We start from the raw sequence: 17,149 nt of genomic DNA, 5'->3' as shown, positions 1-17,149 counted from the left end.
ACACTCACGTTTTGGAATTGAACTTCTTCCTTTCATTCTCCTGTGTGCTCCCTGTCTCTCCCTTTTTCTCCCTGTCTCTCTTTCTCTCTCTGCATGCACACACACACATAGAACAAGTACACAAAGACACATGGCCAGAGCCCGTCTTTTGAGAAGGAGATGAATGACGCTGGCTGTAGGCTGTGTTCTGGGAGACGGAGGGGAGCTTTACAACTGTTTTATCTCTGGAGACCAGGAGAACTCCAGACTCCGGAAGGAGGCAAAGACTACTCTCAGCTAGCTGAAGAACCAGGGAGAAAGGTTCCAGCATTCACTCAGGGAGAGAGAGAGAGAGAGAGAGAGAGAGAGAGAGAGAGAGAGAGAGAGAGAGAGAGAGAGAGAGAGAGACAGAGAGAAAGAGAGAGAGAGAGAGAGAGAGAGAGAGAGAGAGAGGGAGGGGTTGGGAGGGAGGGAGGGAGGGAGGGAGGGAGGGAGGGAGAGAGAGAGAGAGAGAGAGAGAGAGAGAGAGAGAGAGAGAGAGAGAGAGAGAGAGAGAGAGAGAGAGAGAGAGAGAGAGAGGCAGAGAGTTCCAGAATCCTTGTCAGGCTGACAATGCCAAGTTCTCCACTCGCAGTAGGAGTAGAGAACAGTCTTCTCCAGGGAACATGACGAAGGAGCAGAGGAAGGAGAGGGCGATTGCCAGCAGCTTTTAATCTTAAACAAGACTCCAATTATTCTGCTTCATTTCATGGAGCTGTGTGTTTGTGGGGGATCAAGGATGTATAACAATAGTTTTTTCTTTTGTTTGTTAGCTACCTGTGCTGTATGTGGATGGATGTACTCTACAGTACAGCCATCACCTACACTAGGAGTGGTAGCTGTATGATCTTAACACAAGTATACTATTAGATCCTCCGCATCCTACTACTGTAGATATCCTTCCCTGTTGATTAACTTTCACAGAGTCCAGTTGGGTGTGGTATTACTCCATCAAGCCTCCACTCCCACCCCGTTTTTTTTCTGTCCCTGTCTTTCTTTTGTCCTGGATAACGAACCCCCCCCGCTAAAAATCCAATTGCTTTCTTGCAATTACTGCATAGTCAACCATTAATCAAGACTAGCCTATGTGCTGGATCTTTTGGCTCACTAGTTAAGTGTGTCAGTATGCGGTGTGTGTGTGTGCGTGTGTGTGTGTGTGTGTGTTTGTGGTGTGAGTGTATGTGTGTGTATCACGCATCTATACTGCACTGGACCCACTGGATAAAACTCCAGTTGTCTATTGCTGACAGTCATATAATCATTTTTCATTCAGTTACTTCTTTGTTTTTGTTATTTCCTGTTAAAAAAAACAGAAAAAAAAGAAGAAAAAAAAAGTAATTGTTCTGTTTCATTGCTGCCCTCAAATCCTCCTTTGAATAGTTTCTATACAGAGAAACTTCCAACTCTGCTCCATCCGCAGTGCTTTTGAGCAGGAGTAGAAAGACGGAAAGAAAGAGAATGAGATGAAAACACTCGACCCTTCATTTCCTCTGCTCCTCATGTTTTTTCTCTCTCTCACTCTTTATCTCTCGATTACTTCCCCTTCGCCTTCTCACCACAGACAGTATATGCTCAGTGGGGTGGAGAAATGGAAGGCACAAGCCTCCTCACCACATAATGATACCCTGAGCTGGAGTTGAGGTTGTTGGGGGGGGGGGGGGCGAGGGGTGTTAGCATTAGCATGTTAGCATAACACAGGATACTAACATGTGGGCTGCATTCATAGTTACTGGGCTAATGGCACTGTTTCATTAGCCTTTGGCCCCACACAGGAGCCCGTAAAAGGCCGGGGCCGTTGCCAGAGCAGGAGGCTGTTAGTGGATAGCGGCGCACAAGAGAGAGTTAGCATAATTACAGCTTTCCACACTGAAATTATCACTTTGTTAGCACCGGCCCTCTCTTCAAAAGATGCCAGTGGCACAACCCCCTGACATCTTAAACCTGTAAATGCTGGGAAATTATGTACTTGTGTCTCATTAAAGATGAGAATAAGTACAAAAGAATGAAGAACGGACCCAAATGTATTGTTTCCTTCTGGCATTTTCTTTCTTTCTGAGTTGCTGAATGCTACTGAGTAAATGAGAGGCTAGAGAAGTGCTAATCAGAGCTGTTTTCTCTTTTCAGTTTTAGAGCATAACAACCCGGCCTTTGGTCATTACAATCCTTCGAAACACACGTCTTCAGAACAAGGTGGAACAATATCTCCCTGATTCACTGCCACGGGAGAAAACGAAGCACACTGAATGTAATGTGATTAGGAGTGTGTCTCTGCTGTGCGTTTCTTTTGTGTGAAAGAATGTGTGCTTGGGACCAGTCGGTTCTCTGCCCTGTAACTTTGAATGTCCCCAGATATGCTGTGTAGGTGGCCCTGTCCCACCAGGCTAGGCTGAAGGAGATGCATCATGACAGAGAGACAGCCAAACCTGCCATGGAGCCCGCGGTCTTATTACTAGTTCTGCTGTCCAGCAAGAGCGGCATACATAAGCAATGTTGCAGACTCACTTATAAACGCACACACACACATCATTATATATATATATATATATATATATATATATATATATATTCACACACACACACACATACTATATAAACACACACACACACATACACGGAGGGGAAACAATGAGCAGGACAAGTGGCAACAGAGAGTAAACTCCTCTTCCTGTCAGTTTCACCATGTCCTCTTTTTTACACGACCTGTCAGAAACGTGCAGGCTTGTAGTTAGTATTGCAGTTAGTAGTTAGTTATTTTGTGTGTGGATTCACCTGTACTTATGTCTGTGTGTGTGTTTGTGTACATGTCTGTATATGTGTGTGCATTTGTGTTTCATATATACATTCATATATGTTGGCAAATGCTTGTGTGTGTGTGTGTGTGCTTGTGTGTGTAGGTGTGTGTGCTTGTGTGTTTATGTGTGTGTGCTTGTGTGTGTCTGTGTCCTCCCTTGGGCTCTTTTAAACAGCTGAGATGCTGCTCATTATCACTGGGCTCTGGGTGTCCTGCCCTGCAGCTGTTCTGAAGCTGCTCCATTAAGGGTGACCTGCTGGAGATGGGGTCCAGCTACACGGAACCTGGCACACACACACACACACACACATCTAGAGCACAGCCATAAACACATACGCTACACACACATATATTAGTTAGCAACACATATACACAGCTTCTTGTGTGCCATGCATATGCGTGTCATTGTTTGCTCTGATGCACTGTGGATATACCGGACGTGTGTATGTTTGTGTGAACATTCGTACGCGTGTGTGTGTGTGTGCCTGATCAGATCTGACACAATGCAAAGCAGGGGTCTCTGAGGTGAAATGAATGCCTTGGTGCTCTTACAGGGCAAGGGGAAAGTGATTACCGTTAAATTAAAAGGTACGACCATAAAAGGCGCTCCATGTCTGAACTCCCACTATTCATCAAAGTGATCCCTCCGTGAGTCTTTTGCTTATCAAATTGTAAAATATTGGCCATGACACTGCCGTAACAGGGGCATAATTAATGCACTAAATCAATTCCAAATCACTTCGCACTGAATGGTCCTGCTGGGATGCCGTCATTATCTCAAATTACGATGGCAGATGCACAGGGCAGAGGGAAATGAGGAAGCATTGTCCCCACCAACCTCCGCACACACACACACACACACACACACAAAAACACACCGCCTCACCTCCCTCCCTCCCCTCAGACCACTGGTGTCAGCTGTGATTGAATCTCTTCCCTGTTCTCACCTGCACCCCCGATTCCTCATTGTCAGACTTAGGGTCAAGCGTCAGAAGAGTTTGAGGACTCCTGTCCCCCTGATGCTTGTCTGTCATAGTAGAGGTGGACTGTAAAAACAGCAGCTTTTGACAACGACTCAATCTCTCTGATCAATGTCCCTGATCATTATTTTACGGGTTTTTTTTTTTATGAACCTCTTCTGTGAGGCTTTTTCCATATGAAAGTCACCATATACTTATTTTAGCACGCTCTGAATCCTTCCTAGTCAGCAGATCCCAGCCTTCCTATATAAACATGCTGTTGTATACCAGTGAGTGCATTGCTTTTGGCATTCTGAAATCTCCGGATGTTACGCTTGCAAGGCTTGCATAGTCTAACCCTTTGATGTATGCCATCAATGTGCAATGTTCCAGTCATATTACTATTCCTTAATGATAAAAGGGGGAAGACAAAGAGAGGAGTAAGTTAGGAACAATACCCCCCCTCCCCTGCCTTTCCTCTGCCCCCCACATCCATTTCCTCCAATATGCTGTTTACATCTCTGAGCTGGTCATGTACTGGATGGTCTGTACCAGGAGCTACAGCTAGCGTACTCGGGCATGCCGCTTTGATTCAAGTTGCTCTGTAGGCGTCCTCATGAGTGACTCATCAGTGTCGCTCAGCGGCGTCCCCTGTAGGTGACACCAGCACCCCCCCCACCCCCTCCCCACCCCGCCCCTCACAACCAGCCCTGCCCTCAGCGCGGATATTAAAATGCGTGCTCACAGCAGCTTAATTTATGAGCCTGTGTAAATAGTTTCTCTCTGTGGCTTTTTAATATCTGCCTCTCACAGCTGGCTTTTGGCAAATATGCGCCGCGTCACGCTGGCTGCCACGCCGAACGGAAGAAACAGATTGTGTTCCTCGGCGACAGTGACATTTATATTGTGTGTGTGTCCTATTGGGATGCTGCCACCGTGGGCCCTCTGAACCCGGCCCCCACTGCTAGAACGTTCTGAAACGACCAATGACTGACCTCAGAATTTCAGCAGCATAGGAATGTTGTGACGTAAATGACTATGCAAGGCTTAATTTCCCTGCCTGCTTTTAGATGGTCAATGATAGGTAAACACATTAAAGTTGTGTCAATGTCTCATATACATAAATATTTCATCCAATTTGCCTGGTATTTAGCTGGTATTCATTTACCTGGTATTTATTATTAACAACAGGTGGGATGTGGCTCTGAGGTGAACATTTGGTTGTGGTTCTGTAGCACGAGCCGCCCGCCTTGCTCTCTGTCTGTCTGTCCTCCGAACGCACACCTCAAAACTTTGCTCGTCTGGAGCAAGTTAACAAGCACTGGCATGAACAAGCAGAGAAGGACTGTGCTACTGCTGTGGTGCACTTTGTTTTTTTACTTTCGTCTCTCGCTCACTCCCTGTTCGCTCGCTCTGTCTCTCAGCATTGGTCCGGCTGGCCATTATTTCCTCTCATCTTCACAGAGCATACCTCCTCAGAGCAGAGCAGAGGGTAATTGTCACACTCAGGATGTGTTGCTTCCGTGCTTTTGAATACGTGGGGTTTTTCTTCAATATATCTCTCATTATTTTATGTCTACCAAGCAGACATCAATCACTCTTGTGTGACTCAATTTACCTATGTAAAGTACAGATTCAGTATAACCCCTACACCCACACCCCCCCACACACATGCACACACACACGCACGCATGCACACATCTTGTCCCGTTAAAGCAGTCGTTCCATCTGTGATTAGTGTAATTTGATCGGGCCCTGATGAAGTTGTTTAGCGTCGAGCGTGCACTGTCTGACGCCAGCCGAGGATGTGACAGAGACCAATTTAGCGTTGAGGCGAACACGAGCTGCGAAGCCCATTTTGCTCTAAATATTCTAAATAGACAAGAAGGATTAGATGTGACAATGCTGTGACTAGGCCCAGATGTCTGACTACTTGGCCCAAATTGTACTAAATCTCACATCGGGGACGATTATAAGGGTAGAGAACCCAACAGCTTTGTGTTGTTTTTCAGCACAGGTACTTTCTAGAAAGCCTCCAAGACTTACAGCATCTATGAACGAAATATCCCCGCTTGCTCTACATAACGCTTGGTTTCTGTAGATGTACCGTATATATATATGGATGAAGTTGACCTTACACCCATATGCAATGAGTAACATACATGTGCTTATTAAAGATGACAGAATCATCTAGAAATATCCCTCCAGGATTCGTTCTCTATTTTGGGGCCATTGCACCTGTAACTGCTTTGCTCCTCCTGTGAGGTAATTGGTCATCCGGGAGGGCTATGTGGGCCCCTCTGCGTCCCGGGAGCAGAGCACTGTGTCTGGGCCCCCAGGGACCCCTCACCTTCCTAGAACTATAGCAGCACCAGCCGCCTCAGGAGCAGTTTGGCCCCTTTCCTCAGGGAGCACTGCTCGCTCTCTCTCTTTCTCTCTCTCTCTCTCCCCCTCTCTCTCCCTCTCCCCCTTCTTATTAGTTCTCTCTCCCTTTCACAATATCTTTATCTCTCTCTCTCTCTCTCTCTCTCTCTCTCTCTCTCTCTCTCTCTCTCTCTCTCTCTCTCTCTCTCTCTCTCTCTCCCTGTTAAGTGAATAAGAGTTATTGAAGGACTGAAGGGCAAGGATATAGGGGCCGGGGACTCGGAGTTTGCGGAAACAAAAGCAGCGTCCACCCGTCACAATCCATTACATAGCATCTCTCTGGAGGCCTAAGAATAATGAGATGGTCTGCATCTGCCAATACAATACATTATGCATTTGAAAACAAGCCCCTTCCTATGCACAATTAATTTACGCTTAATATTCTCCTTTACTGTCTGACGTCAGCTCCTCAGGTCCTCTGATCAAATGGCACACATCATTATTTTGTTCTCCTTTTCTTTCCTGTGCATTTCCTGACAACAGAGCCACGTCCTGGGCATGACTTAAAAGGCAGGCTGATATGAGACTGTCTTACTGTCCGACACGATAACCATCACAGCCAGAACCATTTACCCAGCTGACGCTAACGTCCCACGCACGTCACACACGCACGCACACACCCGCATCAGTGGTGTGTCGTCTCAAAGTCAACCGCAACACGGTCAGGTCTCAGCCGCAAAGCCTTAACAAGGCATGTGCAATAAGAGTTGTCAATAGTGTGCGTGCGTGTGTGCGTGTGTCAGGTGACATTTTTGGTAATTGCCACAGTTGTAGCTTAAATCAAAGCATTTTGACATCCTCCTTTGATACCCTTTTTAGATATCCTCTTTATTTAAATCTTCTGATTGAGTCAAACAAGCGGACTTCCCCGTCTGCCAATTGGTTGGTTAAGAAAATAAAATGCCTCACAATGAATGCGAATTTCATATCTCTTTATGCCTCCAAGATGAAAGACAATGTGTGGGTTCAAAAACGCCAGTCCCCTGTGTTTGAAGTGGCTTCCATTTGAAGTGAAAACCAGAGAGAGACGAGGGGGGAAGAGGAGGAGGAGGAGGAGGAGGTGTTGCACTCTCCTACTTCACCCTGTTGCTGATCTTGGAGGAGAGCCTAAAATTTTCCACCCGGCCCCACCTGACACATCAGCTTCATGTCAAAGTCCGGGTCCCACTGTAAACAGATCATCATTTAGCTCTGTCACAAGCCCTCTCACTCTGAATATCCCTCCATGGTCCTGTGCATTGCCAGAAAGGGGAAAAGACACTCGATTTTGGGGTTGTGTGGAGATCCCCTCCCAGTCCCCCTGGCAGGGCTGTGTGCCAGGCAGCAGAGATGAGGCATTACAGTAAGAACTTCCAGTCCTTTGGCTCTGTGGTGGAGGGAGAGGAGTTGCTGCATGTCTGTAACGGGTGACACTCACTGCAGCACTGGCTCTCCCCTCTTTGACTGGCAGACGCTGCTCCATGTGAAATGAGTAATGATAATTGCCCTAATAAGTGTTCCAACTCCTGTATTTGACAATGGTGTCATTAGACTCTCTGGCTCTCTCGCTCGTCGAATAAACAGGAACAGGTGGACTATTAATTATGTGTTATAATATGGATCCTCTGTGCTTCACTTGAGTTTCCCTTTTGTTGTTGTGCACTAAAAACGTGGCTGCTCCATCTCTCTTTTTTTCTCTCTCTCTCTCTCTCTCTCTCTTTTTTTTTTACTTCTCTCTCCTTATCCTTCTCTTTCTCTTTCTCTTTCTCTTTCTCTTTCTCTTTCTCTTTCTCTTTCTCTCTCCCTCTCTCTCTCTCTCTCTCTCTCTCTCTCTCTCTCTCTCTCTCTCTCTCTCTCTCTCTCTCTCTCTCTCTCTCTCTCTTCTATCACACACCCTTTCACTGTTCTCCTCCTTTGGTTTATCACTCCTGTTCCTCCCTCTCTGCTATCACTTGCTTCACCTTTCCCCAACCTTTTCCCTCATGTCACTCTTCCAATTTTTCTAGTTTTCCAGTCTCACGCCTGGCCCCTTTTCTAGCTCCATTCTCTGTTGCTCGTACATTTCAAACCTCTCACCTCTCCATTTTTTCTCCTTTTAGCTTGTCATTTCTATCACTTCCTTTTCCTCTGCCTTTCTTCTCTCTTTTCTCACTGCCAACATTTCCTCCCAAACCAGTCTTCACACATTACCATCCACCTTCTCTTCTCTCTGTCCCAGAAACACGTTTCTAAATCAACATTCGCCCCACGTTGAGAGGTGCATGCCTCAATTCATCAACTAATAAAATGTTGTCGGTTGAGGAAAAGCAAATTGCAGTTAATCTAAATAATCTAATTTGTTTGAATATTGAATGTCATTTTAATATAGATTGAATTTTGAGCACGCGTAGTTCACTGTATCTTTTATATTTCTACTCTGCATGATTAATGGATAATAGTTTGGTGTGGTAACTGGGGTTGGGGGGAGGGAGCAGGAAAGAGACGTCTAAATGAATCCATGTTGGAGTCCTGGAGGTACACACTAGTGTCGGAGTGGTAAGCCTGTGTCCAAGGGACGGTTGTGTTTACGTATTTACAGAAGAACACACCTTCAGCATTCAGCTATGAAATAAATATTCAATTTTAAGCCTTGTCATAAGGCTGCCTTGCCCTCGGCACTCACTATCCTGAAGTTGTGAAGTGCAATTCACAAACAAACGTAGATTTCACATTTCTGCCCTGAGGAGAAATGAAGAGACAGAGAGGGACTGCTGCACAATCTGTGTTGAGTGAGTGTTCAACACTGCACTGCTAATTGCTCGGGACGGTTGAAGATGTCAAGGGAAGCGCTGTCCTCGCATTGCATTATGGGAAAGTGACCCGTCGTGTCTCTGCTACATGCCTCTGAGCTGTGTGGATGCTGGTTGTCAAGGCAGCAGGGAATCAGGAGGATGCTGGGTAGTCTGCATGCATTTGTAGGATTTGAGTTGTGTCTGTTATGAAGGATATCATGATTTCCTTATTCTGTCAGGAGGAGGGACAAAATGTTTGCCAGATTTAGCCAGGTGAAATGTCCTTTTTTCCTTTTGGAAAATACAAATGTGATTTTTCAGTATAGCCTCAGCTGCAGAATTAGAGATTGTGTCTGTTATGTTAGTATGTGTACATCATATTTTAGAGCATTTAGTCAGGGTCTGGGGGGGGGGAGAGGAGTGGTGGCTACTGAGGATATAGAGAGAGAAAGAGAGAAAGAAAAGGGAGAAATGTGGAGGGAAAGAAAGATGCAGGTGGTTGTGTTTACTTCCCCTTGGACCCCTCCTCTGGTTGAATCCTGCAGCCTCAGCCTGGACAAGGAGTAATATTGATCCAGACACTTTCAAAAACACAATTTAGGGAAACGGAAGGAAATTAAATACTGCCAAAGCAAAACAAAATTACCTTAAGTGGGGGCAAAACACAGCAAAGTAATCCTTTAATTGAATTAGGTAACTTACAACACAAAATCCTTCACCTATCTATCTCTCCTTCTCTATCTCTCTTTCTCTCTCCCTCTCTCTCCTCTCTCTCTCTCTCTCTCTCTCTCTCTCTCTCTCTCTCTCTCTCTCTCTCTCTCTCCTCTGTCTCTCTCTCTCTCTCTCTCTCTCTCTCTCTCTCTCTCTCTCTCTCTCTCTCTCCCTCTGTCTCTCTCTCTCTCCCTCTGTCTCTCTCTCTCTCTCTCTCTCTCTCTCTCCCTCTGTCTCTCTCCCTCTGTCTCTCTCTCTCTCACCCTCGACCTCCCTTTTTTCTTTCTACTTTTGCCTCTCCACTCTCCACTGCTTTCCTCCCGTTGCTAGGTAACAGGGAAACAGTTTCTCCTTGGTTTTCGCTTGCCGTCCTCCCGGAGGCTGGCATAGAAGGGGGCAAAGTGGAGGCACTGGGGTGTCTGCCAGCCTGTCGATGCCTACAGCTGGGTCAGGTGCAGAGCAACTCCCCTGTGCCCCTCCATAGCGCCACCGGCAGGCACAGGGGTGTTACTGCGGAGTTAATGACGCAAGGTCCAGTCAGGGAGGTAGCCCTGCCTGGGGCCATAAACAGAGGGTTCTCCGCAGGTCACATGGATGGAACAACACTACTCTAAAGTACTGGAACACATCCACTCGTTCCTGAAGACCCACTTCACCATTTTACTTTGTTTTCAAGGCACCACTTGACATCCTCTTTCAAATTGAATAGCTTTCACTATGAGACAGGTGATTTTTTAAAGTTCGGCTCAGTTTATGGATTTACTTCTTTTTCCATGTTGAATGCCAGTGCAGGAGCTCATTAGAAATCCCAAAGGGATATCTGCATGCCTGTCAAAACAAGCGTGGAAATGAATCCTTTGTTACTCCGCACATGCTTGTCATCTGCCGCTTTGTTTGATTGACACATTATAATCTTGCTAATAGGAGACTTGGGTGGTTCTTCCCCGTCTTTTGTGTGCCATTTCAAAAGAGCCAGCAGCAGGTGTTCTCCTTGTTTGCAGTGTACATACACCAGAGGGACTCTCAGCTGGACTCAGCTACCTGTTATTATCTGCAATACAGCCCCTCTCCACCGCGTCCCGGCCTGTCACTCTCCTCAAGCCTCTCTCCCGGGGGTCACAAGCCAATCAAACCCCACATTACTCACTCCCAGCCAATCACCTACATCATTACAGGCCTGTCTCTGCTCATTAAAAGCTTGCTTTATCTGCTCCTGTAGCCTCATAACATTTTTAATCATACTTTTCAAGTGGTGTTAGTTATTTTAAATGACTTTGGGCAATAGCTCAATAGCTCCATACTTTGAAAGGGTACGTCTCTATTGAAGCTCATATGGTGTAAAATTGAATATCAGTTGTGTTAGATTTTTCCCTAAATGTATTCAGCTTGCTAAGCCAAGACAGACGTCATTAAGTCATCCAGTGTCTCAGCCACAACATGAGTCCTTCTGGAACTTCCACTCACATCCTTGGTGTGTCTGTCTCCAGAACAACCATTTTCTTAAGACGCAGTGCTCTGATTGGATATCCAGTCGCAGGTGAGCCAGGTGCTACAACGAGCGCTGTGTAACAGGTGTCGTTGAGTGATGTGCGCTCGTTTCGTCAACTCAGATGACTTCACATACACACGCAGCTCTGACTTTGGTGTTTCTAAGTAAGGAATTTGCAGAGTTCTTTGACTTAACCTCCCTCTTCATCCCTGTGGGACAGCAGTCTCTGTAATAACGCAGTTTGTGTGGTTGTGATTGGCTGTCAGAGTGATTGATAGGAGTGTTGGATGGGAAGTTTTTTCCTCCCAGTTCCTCTGTCTCAGGAGCCATTATCTCCTGAAGTGATATTACTGTGCTGTGATTGGACGTCCTTCTAGCCTAAGTTAACAACTCGTCTTCTTCGAAAAAGAAAAAAAAAGTGTTTATTCTTTCCTCTGTTCCCTGGCAACCCTGAGTCGAGGACAAACTTCCACCTCTTTCTGAAAAGGTTTTGCATAAAAACTGACTCTCAAACTTTCAAGTGAACTGTCAGTGAACTATCTTTCAAAGTTAATTTCCCATCTTTTCTATATATAACCAGGGCTGCTACTAAGGGTTCATCAATAGTTTAGTAAAATGACAGAAGAGTAGACAGAAATAGAAAGAAAATAGCATATCCTGAGTGGGTATTATCAAAAATGTAACAAGATTATGCTTTTAAGATCATGATTCTGCTTTAACTAACTTAATTGTTCATCTGTTAATCGATTCCTCTCCACTCTTCTCCTCTCATCTCCTCTCTTCATCATTCAGTCCATCCGGGAGGTGACTGGTTACGTATTGGTGGCATTAAACCAGTTTGACTACCTGCCCCTGGAGAACCTGAGGATTGTCCGAGGGACGAAGCTGTATGAAGGACGCTACGCCCTGGCCATCTTCCTCAACTACCGCCGCGACGGCTACTATGGCCTCCGCCAGCTGGGCCTACGCAACCTCACAGGTCAGAGCCCGGAAGATGCTCCTCCCTCCTCTGTCCACCACTGTCTCCGCTCTCCCTCCTTCTCCGTCTACCGTTGTCACTCTCACCTATTTCTCTCCATGTCTTCCAACTCACTACTCTCTCACTCAGGGAAGGACTTAGCTGTGGGCGACATGTGCAGCCATCCAGGGCGATATTGTCCGGGGCAACCTCTGTTCCAGTTATAGTATTAAATGAATGGCCAGTGACCAGAAGGCTGACATTTGGTCCAGATATTGTATCAAATGAATGGCCAGTGTCCAGTCTCACTCTCTCTTGTCTCCTTTGTCATTCAAACCTTCTTCAGCCAAGTTTTCATTTAATTCTCAAATTCTTAGTATGTCAATCAACTGAACAGTCTCTTCCTAGACTAACCCTTTGTGTAATTTGACATATTATAATACATCAAATTCCTCAGATCCCCATGGTCAGTGAATAGGTTCCAGAAATAATTTACTAATACAAGAAATTTTTTGAAATGTCACTCATTTGAAGAATAATGTTGTATTTTCCTCTAAAAGATCAATGTTTGTGTTCTTTCCCCTTTTACAGCCGTAGCTACAGCACATTTGATTGGCTTTTTAATTAAGTTCGAAAATGGAAATAAGCGTTACAAAACAAGCCCCATACAAGTCTCTTATTTATACAAATTAAGCCGGGCCTGCGATCAAATGGCTTGGAAAAAGTAATAATGTGTTGCTGTTAATTACATTTTTGTTTACGTATTTGGCTTTGATAGAAAGTACTGTACAAGTACAGTTTTACTAGAGGATGTAGTGCTATTAGGATTGAACAATTATGTGTTTAAATATAATAAAACTGTAACAAAGTCTACGTATGTCATGGTCTAATATCCTGCAGGCTGCTCCTGTGCCTTCTAGAACGCATCCCTGTTTACAAAACAATGGGAGCGCGTGTGTGTATGCATGTCTGCTCATCTAACAGGTTTCTGAACCCAGGTCACGACCTCCCCAATATTAGCATTAGCTGATCCTTATTCACCACCATGCCACGGATAGCGCTAGGGCTAACGTTAACTGCTGCTGTGCATGTGATTGTGGGGCGCCTCTTCCCAACAGGGAACGGTTCGCTTCTTCAGACCCCCTCCAGGGTTTATTTACCATATTCACTCATTATCTGTAATCTTATCTCGAAAGTGTCTTACATCCCAAAAACACTGGGCTTTACACAGCCAGCCTATCACGGCCTCCTGGAGGCAGCTAACCATCCCAGTGCCAGGTGTCAGGGTCTGTTTGCTGCTGCTCAGTAGGTGGTGCATTAGCACAGCTGACGGGGACTGAGAGGGCTGGTTAGCGGTGTTGCTATGAAGCGGACAGCAGTCGCAGGAGGACGACGTCTCCGCCCTGGTGGGGTGCAGTACAAATGTGTGGGTGGGGTGGGGGTGTTTTTTTTTTTTTGTCTGTGCAGCAACAACCAGGGTGCTTAAGATAGCTAAGAAGTTTGATTATTGAGGTTGTATATTGTTGCATCTCTAAAACCCCACAGTACCATAATCAGTTATCACTATCTCCAAATGTACGTTTTTGCTCAAGATCTAAGGCCTGGTTGGAGCAAAGTTGGTGAAATGATCCTGAATGTACGTAACTTTTTTTATGACGTGAAATATGTTATCACCGATACAGCTTTTTTCAGCGCTCTGTTTTTGTTTAGGCCCACAGTTCATTCTACTCCCGTGTGCTGCAGTGTGAGTCTTGTATTGAGAGCCCCATTCACCTGAGGGCAGCTCCCCAAACACTTGACATGCAGGATGATCAATGTGTTTCATAAGCTGCCCACAATAACTCCATAGAAGTCATCAAGGGCCCTGTAGTCATCACATCCGTTTCACTGTCTAACCTAATGGCTCCAGCGCTTTGCTCCGGAAGGCAGCATTGACCTCTGGTCCACCCTGGTACTGCGCCCTTGAGACTGCCTCTGATGCTCTACTACACCATGGAGTCGACATCATCAGATCACCGGCCACTTCCTGTTCTAACAGATCCCTTCCCTCCTTTCTTCCTTCTCTACTGCCCCACCTACACCCACCACTGCCCCGGCACCCACCCTGTGCAATTACTTCCAATATCTGAGAATGCATATGAAACAGCAATCCCACTCTGTGTTACTCTCGGAATAATGTAAATGATTCCCTGTTCTGTTTTAGGCGATCTGCCGACTTAGATATGTTTTCCCACACGTTAACAAGAATGCTACAGTGCACACATGTATAATGTATTAAATCACAAAAAAAAACATTTACGGAAAGTTGTTTATTTGAAATCAAGTTATTCAAATGTTTCCCTCCACTCCCCATTTACGATCTAAAGGGTATTGTGGAGCTGAGTAATGTGTTCCAATTTTTTTTTTACATGCAATATGCTGCATGGAACAACTAACCCTGAGCTCAACACCTCCAGTCCAGCTCACAGGAAATGGATGCTCAACAGGGAAAAGGAAATCCATAGCATTGCATGCAACATAAGTGAATAATGGAATTCCATGTGCACAGCTGTTCCCTTTCAATAGCACAGTAATAATAATACGTAACTGAAACCCTCCTCTAATATTAGAGGGGTCTGCTGCTCTATCTCTTTAGTTTCTTCCACTTTGGGGGATTAGATGTGTTGCTGGACTGTGTTTAGAGCGTTTTCAGTCCAGTGTATAATACTGTCTTCTAAGCACGTCTGGTCTCATACTGTATATGTGTGAATAGCTCTCAGATTCCCTCATACTCCCTGTAAAGTGTTCCATCACTCGCATCCAGGGACTCATGGATTCCCCCATCAGCTACTCCAATGCTAATTACCCACCTGCTGTGCCAGCCCTGTAATAATGGCCACAATAAGACTCTCCACACTGATGACTCTGCCTATCCAAAACATTTCAAAATCCCCTTTTCCCCTACCTTCCCGCTTTACATTTTGTTTTGTTTATGTGTTTTTGTACCCGTCGACTCGCTTGGTGAAATTGCCCATTGGGCGCCGAGCCAAATGACTGGGCGAAGCCCTGCGGAGAGTGAATCCAGCTCCCCATCTGGTGGATATGTCCCTGTGGCCGTGTGCAGCAAGCTAAACGGCAGGCGGGCAGACTTCCTCTCCCCCTCCTGGCCTGCCTCTGCTATCCGCCTGTCCCTTGACTCGCTCCGGGACTGGATGCTCCCACTGGAATAGTGTTAGCATTAGCATAGAGTTAGCCGTGTAGTCCATGGAGAGTTTACACTGAGTGCCATGGTCATTTATCCTCCTCCTTGGTGGAGCGTGGGTGCATTCATGATGTAGATTTGTTCATTCTGTTTCATCTCTTTTTCATTCTTTTCCCGGAGGATTTTAAAAATCCTTCATTTTAAATAGCTGCTCTCTGATGCAATGAGATTCACGGCATGTAAAGTAGTTATAGAGATTGACATGAAGAAGCGAAGTGTTGGGTTGATTGCTCTCTAGGTTCTCCGCACATTTGTTGGAGAAAGGAATGTGATATGTAGGTGATAAATTCCATCAGTGGGATATTGATAAATGCATGAAGACCTTTAAAACCTGCACATCAAAGCAAGCTAATCTCCCCTAGTGCTCAATAAAGGGCACCTCCCTGAAATAGATCTATACACACAAGATCACCTTCAGAACACAAAAAGGGGGAAATCTTCAGTTGTTTTCTATGGGTCAACAATGCTAGGATGCCATTTTCAAATGAAGCTTTGGCCAACTATTGGACAGCGTACTTGAAGCTTTGCCACAATTCAGTGTTGGGCACTTTGCCTAGGTTTCTGCTTCTTCATAGAACCACTGCCAAGAACAGACTTTCAGAATTCAGTTTTTCAATTTGCGAAGGATACAAATAGACAAGCATCTACAATATATTCCCAGGCTTGTGAAGGGGGAGAAAAAGGAGGGTCGGAGAGAAAAAAGCGGGGGGGAACTGCCTTGAGTAATAATATTTGAGTAAAAAAACTACTTCTAAAGCCTCTTTACTTGACATAAAGCCTGTGATGTCATCTATAAAAACTGCTGTAGTTACATAAAGATCAAGGCTAATGCTAATAGCAGGCCAGGCTCACACTCCGGTTCAGCCTGCTGTGGAAGGACGACAGCACAGGAGGCTATTAATAATGAATCTGGTGTCATCATTAAGAACCAGAATGATTCAAACATAACGATTCAGATACTGCCGCTTTATTACTGAGGGAAATGTTGCAGGGAGCACATCAGCATATCTGTCTGAGGAGCAAGAAGCCTTCCTATTTAAAGCATGCATGTTCCTATATAGGCAATACAGAATGCAGCACACAGGCAATACTAATACATCCGTTAGTGTTTGCAAGTTGTCTCGTCTGCATCTGTTGTGTTTGGCTTTGATAATAGCATCAGGTACAAGGTTGTCAGTCCTTCTGTACTGAGAGCCAGATACAGATTCAAGGTCTGCAAACTACAAGCTCCAGATATAAAATGCCCTGCTTGTTGCGATGGGTTATGCAAAACGAATGATGTTGACACTAGGCAAGAGAATACCTGCTGACAGTGTGACATTTGAAACATATCAGCGTCAGATAGAACCATCTTACCTGGAGACCCTGTCACTACCCTGCAAACTGTTTTTCTTCCTTCTTTCTTTCTTCTCTCTATTTTTTTCTTCCTCGCCCGGCACACACAGTGCCCACGCTCAAATGTGGTATTCGCCCGAGGCGATGCGCTGCCATTGGTGGTTTACCTCAAAGCCTTTGACAGAGGTGCCCTGGGGCATTCCGATTTGTCTCCATTAGTGGCCCTCACACATCCTGGGAGCAGGGCTAAATGATCTGAAATGGAGCAGTCATAGTCCCCAGGGGGCATGTCGGTGGCTTCTGAGTCTTGGTCTTTGATTTTAGGGTTCACTGCCCTTACCTTACACAGTCCAGAACCTTCTCACGCCCTTAGCTAACACAGTTAGCCTCCATACAGGTATTGTACAGTTAGCTCTAGCTCCCCTGACAACACTGTGCTTCTGTTTAGATTCACCATGCCTGATTATGCTAAG

The 17,149-nt window shown here is 45.5% G+C and overlaps 1 protein-coding gene across 1 annotated transcript in view; it reads left to right on the top strand.

Annotated features, from left to right (window-relative positions):
- Window positions 1-17,149, top strand: part of LOC146260992 (receptor tyrosine-protein kinase erbB-4-like) — a 144,021-nt gene that overhangs the window by 71,425 nt on the left and 55,447 nt on the right. The window contains 1 exon segment of the mRNA XM_084667462.1: window positions 11,935-12,121. Coding sequence (XP_084523588.1) covers window positions 11,935-12,121 — 187 coding nt within the window.

The sequence above is a fragment of the Hypomesus nipponensis genome, chromosome 12 (genome assembly GCF_054491055.1).
Source record: "Hypomesus nipponensis isolate SF chromosome 12, ASM5449105v1, whole genome shotgun sequence".
In the NCBI taxonomy this organism is placed as follows: domain Eukaryota; kingdom Metazoa; phylum Chordata; class Actinopteri; order Osmeriformes; family Osmeridae; genus Hypomesus; species Hypomesus nipponensis.
The sequence above is the reverse complement of the archived record's forward strand: the minus strand, read 5'-3'. Positions and strand labels throughout refer to the sequence as shown.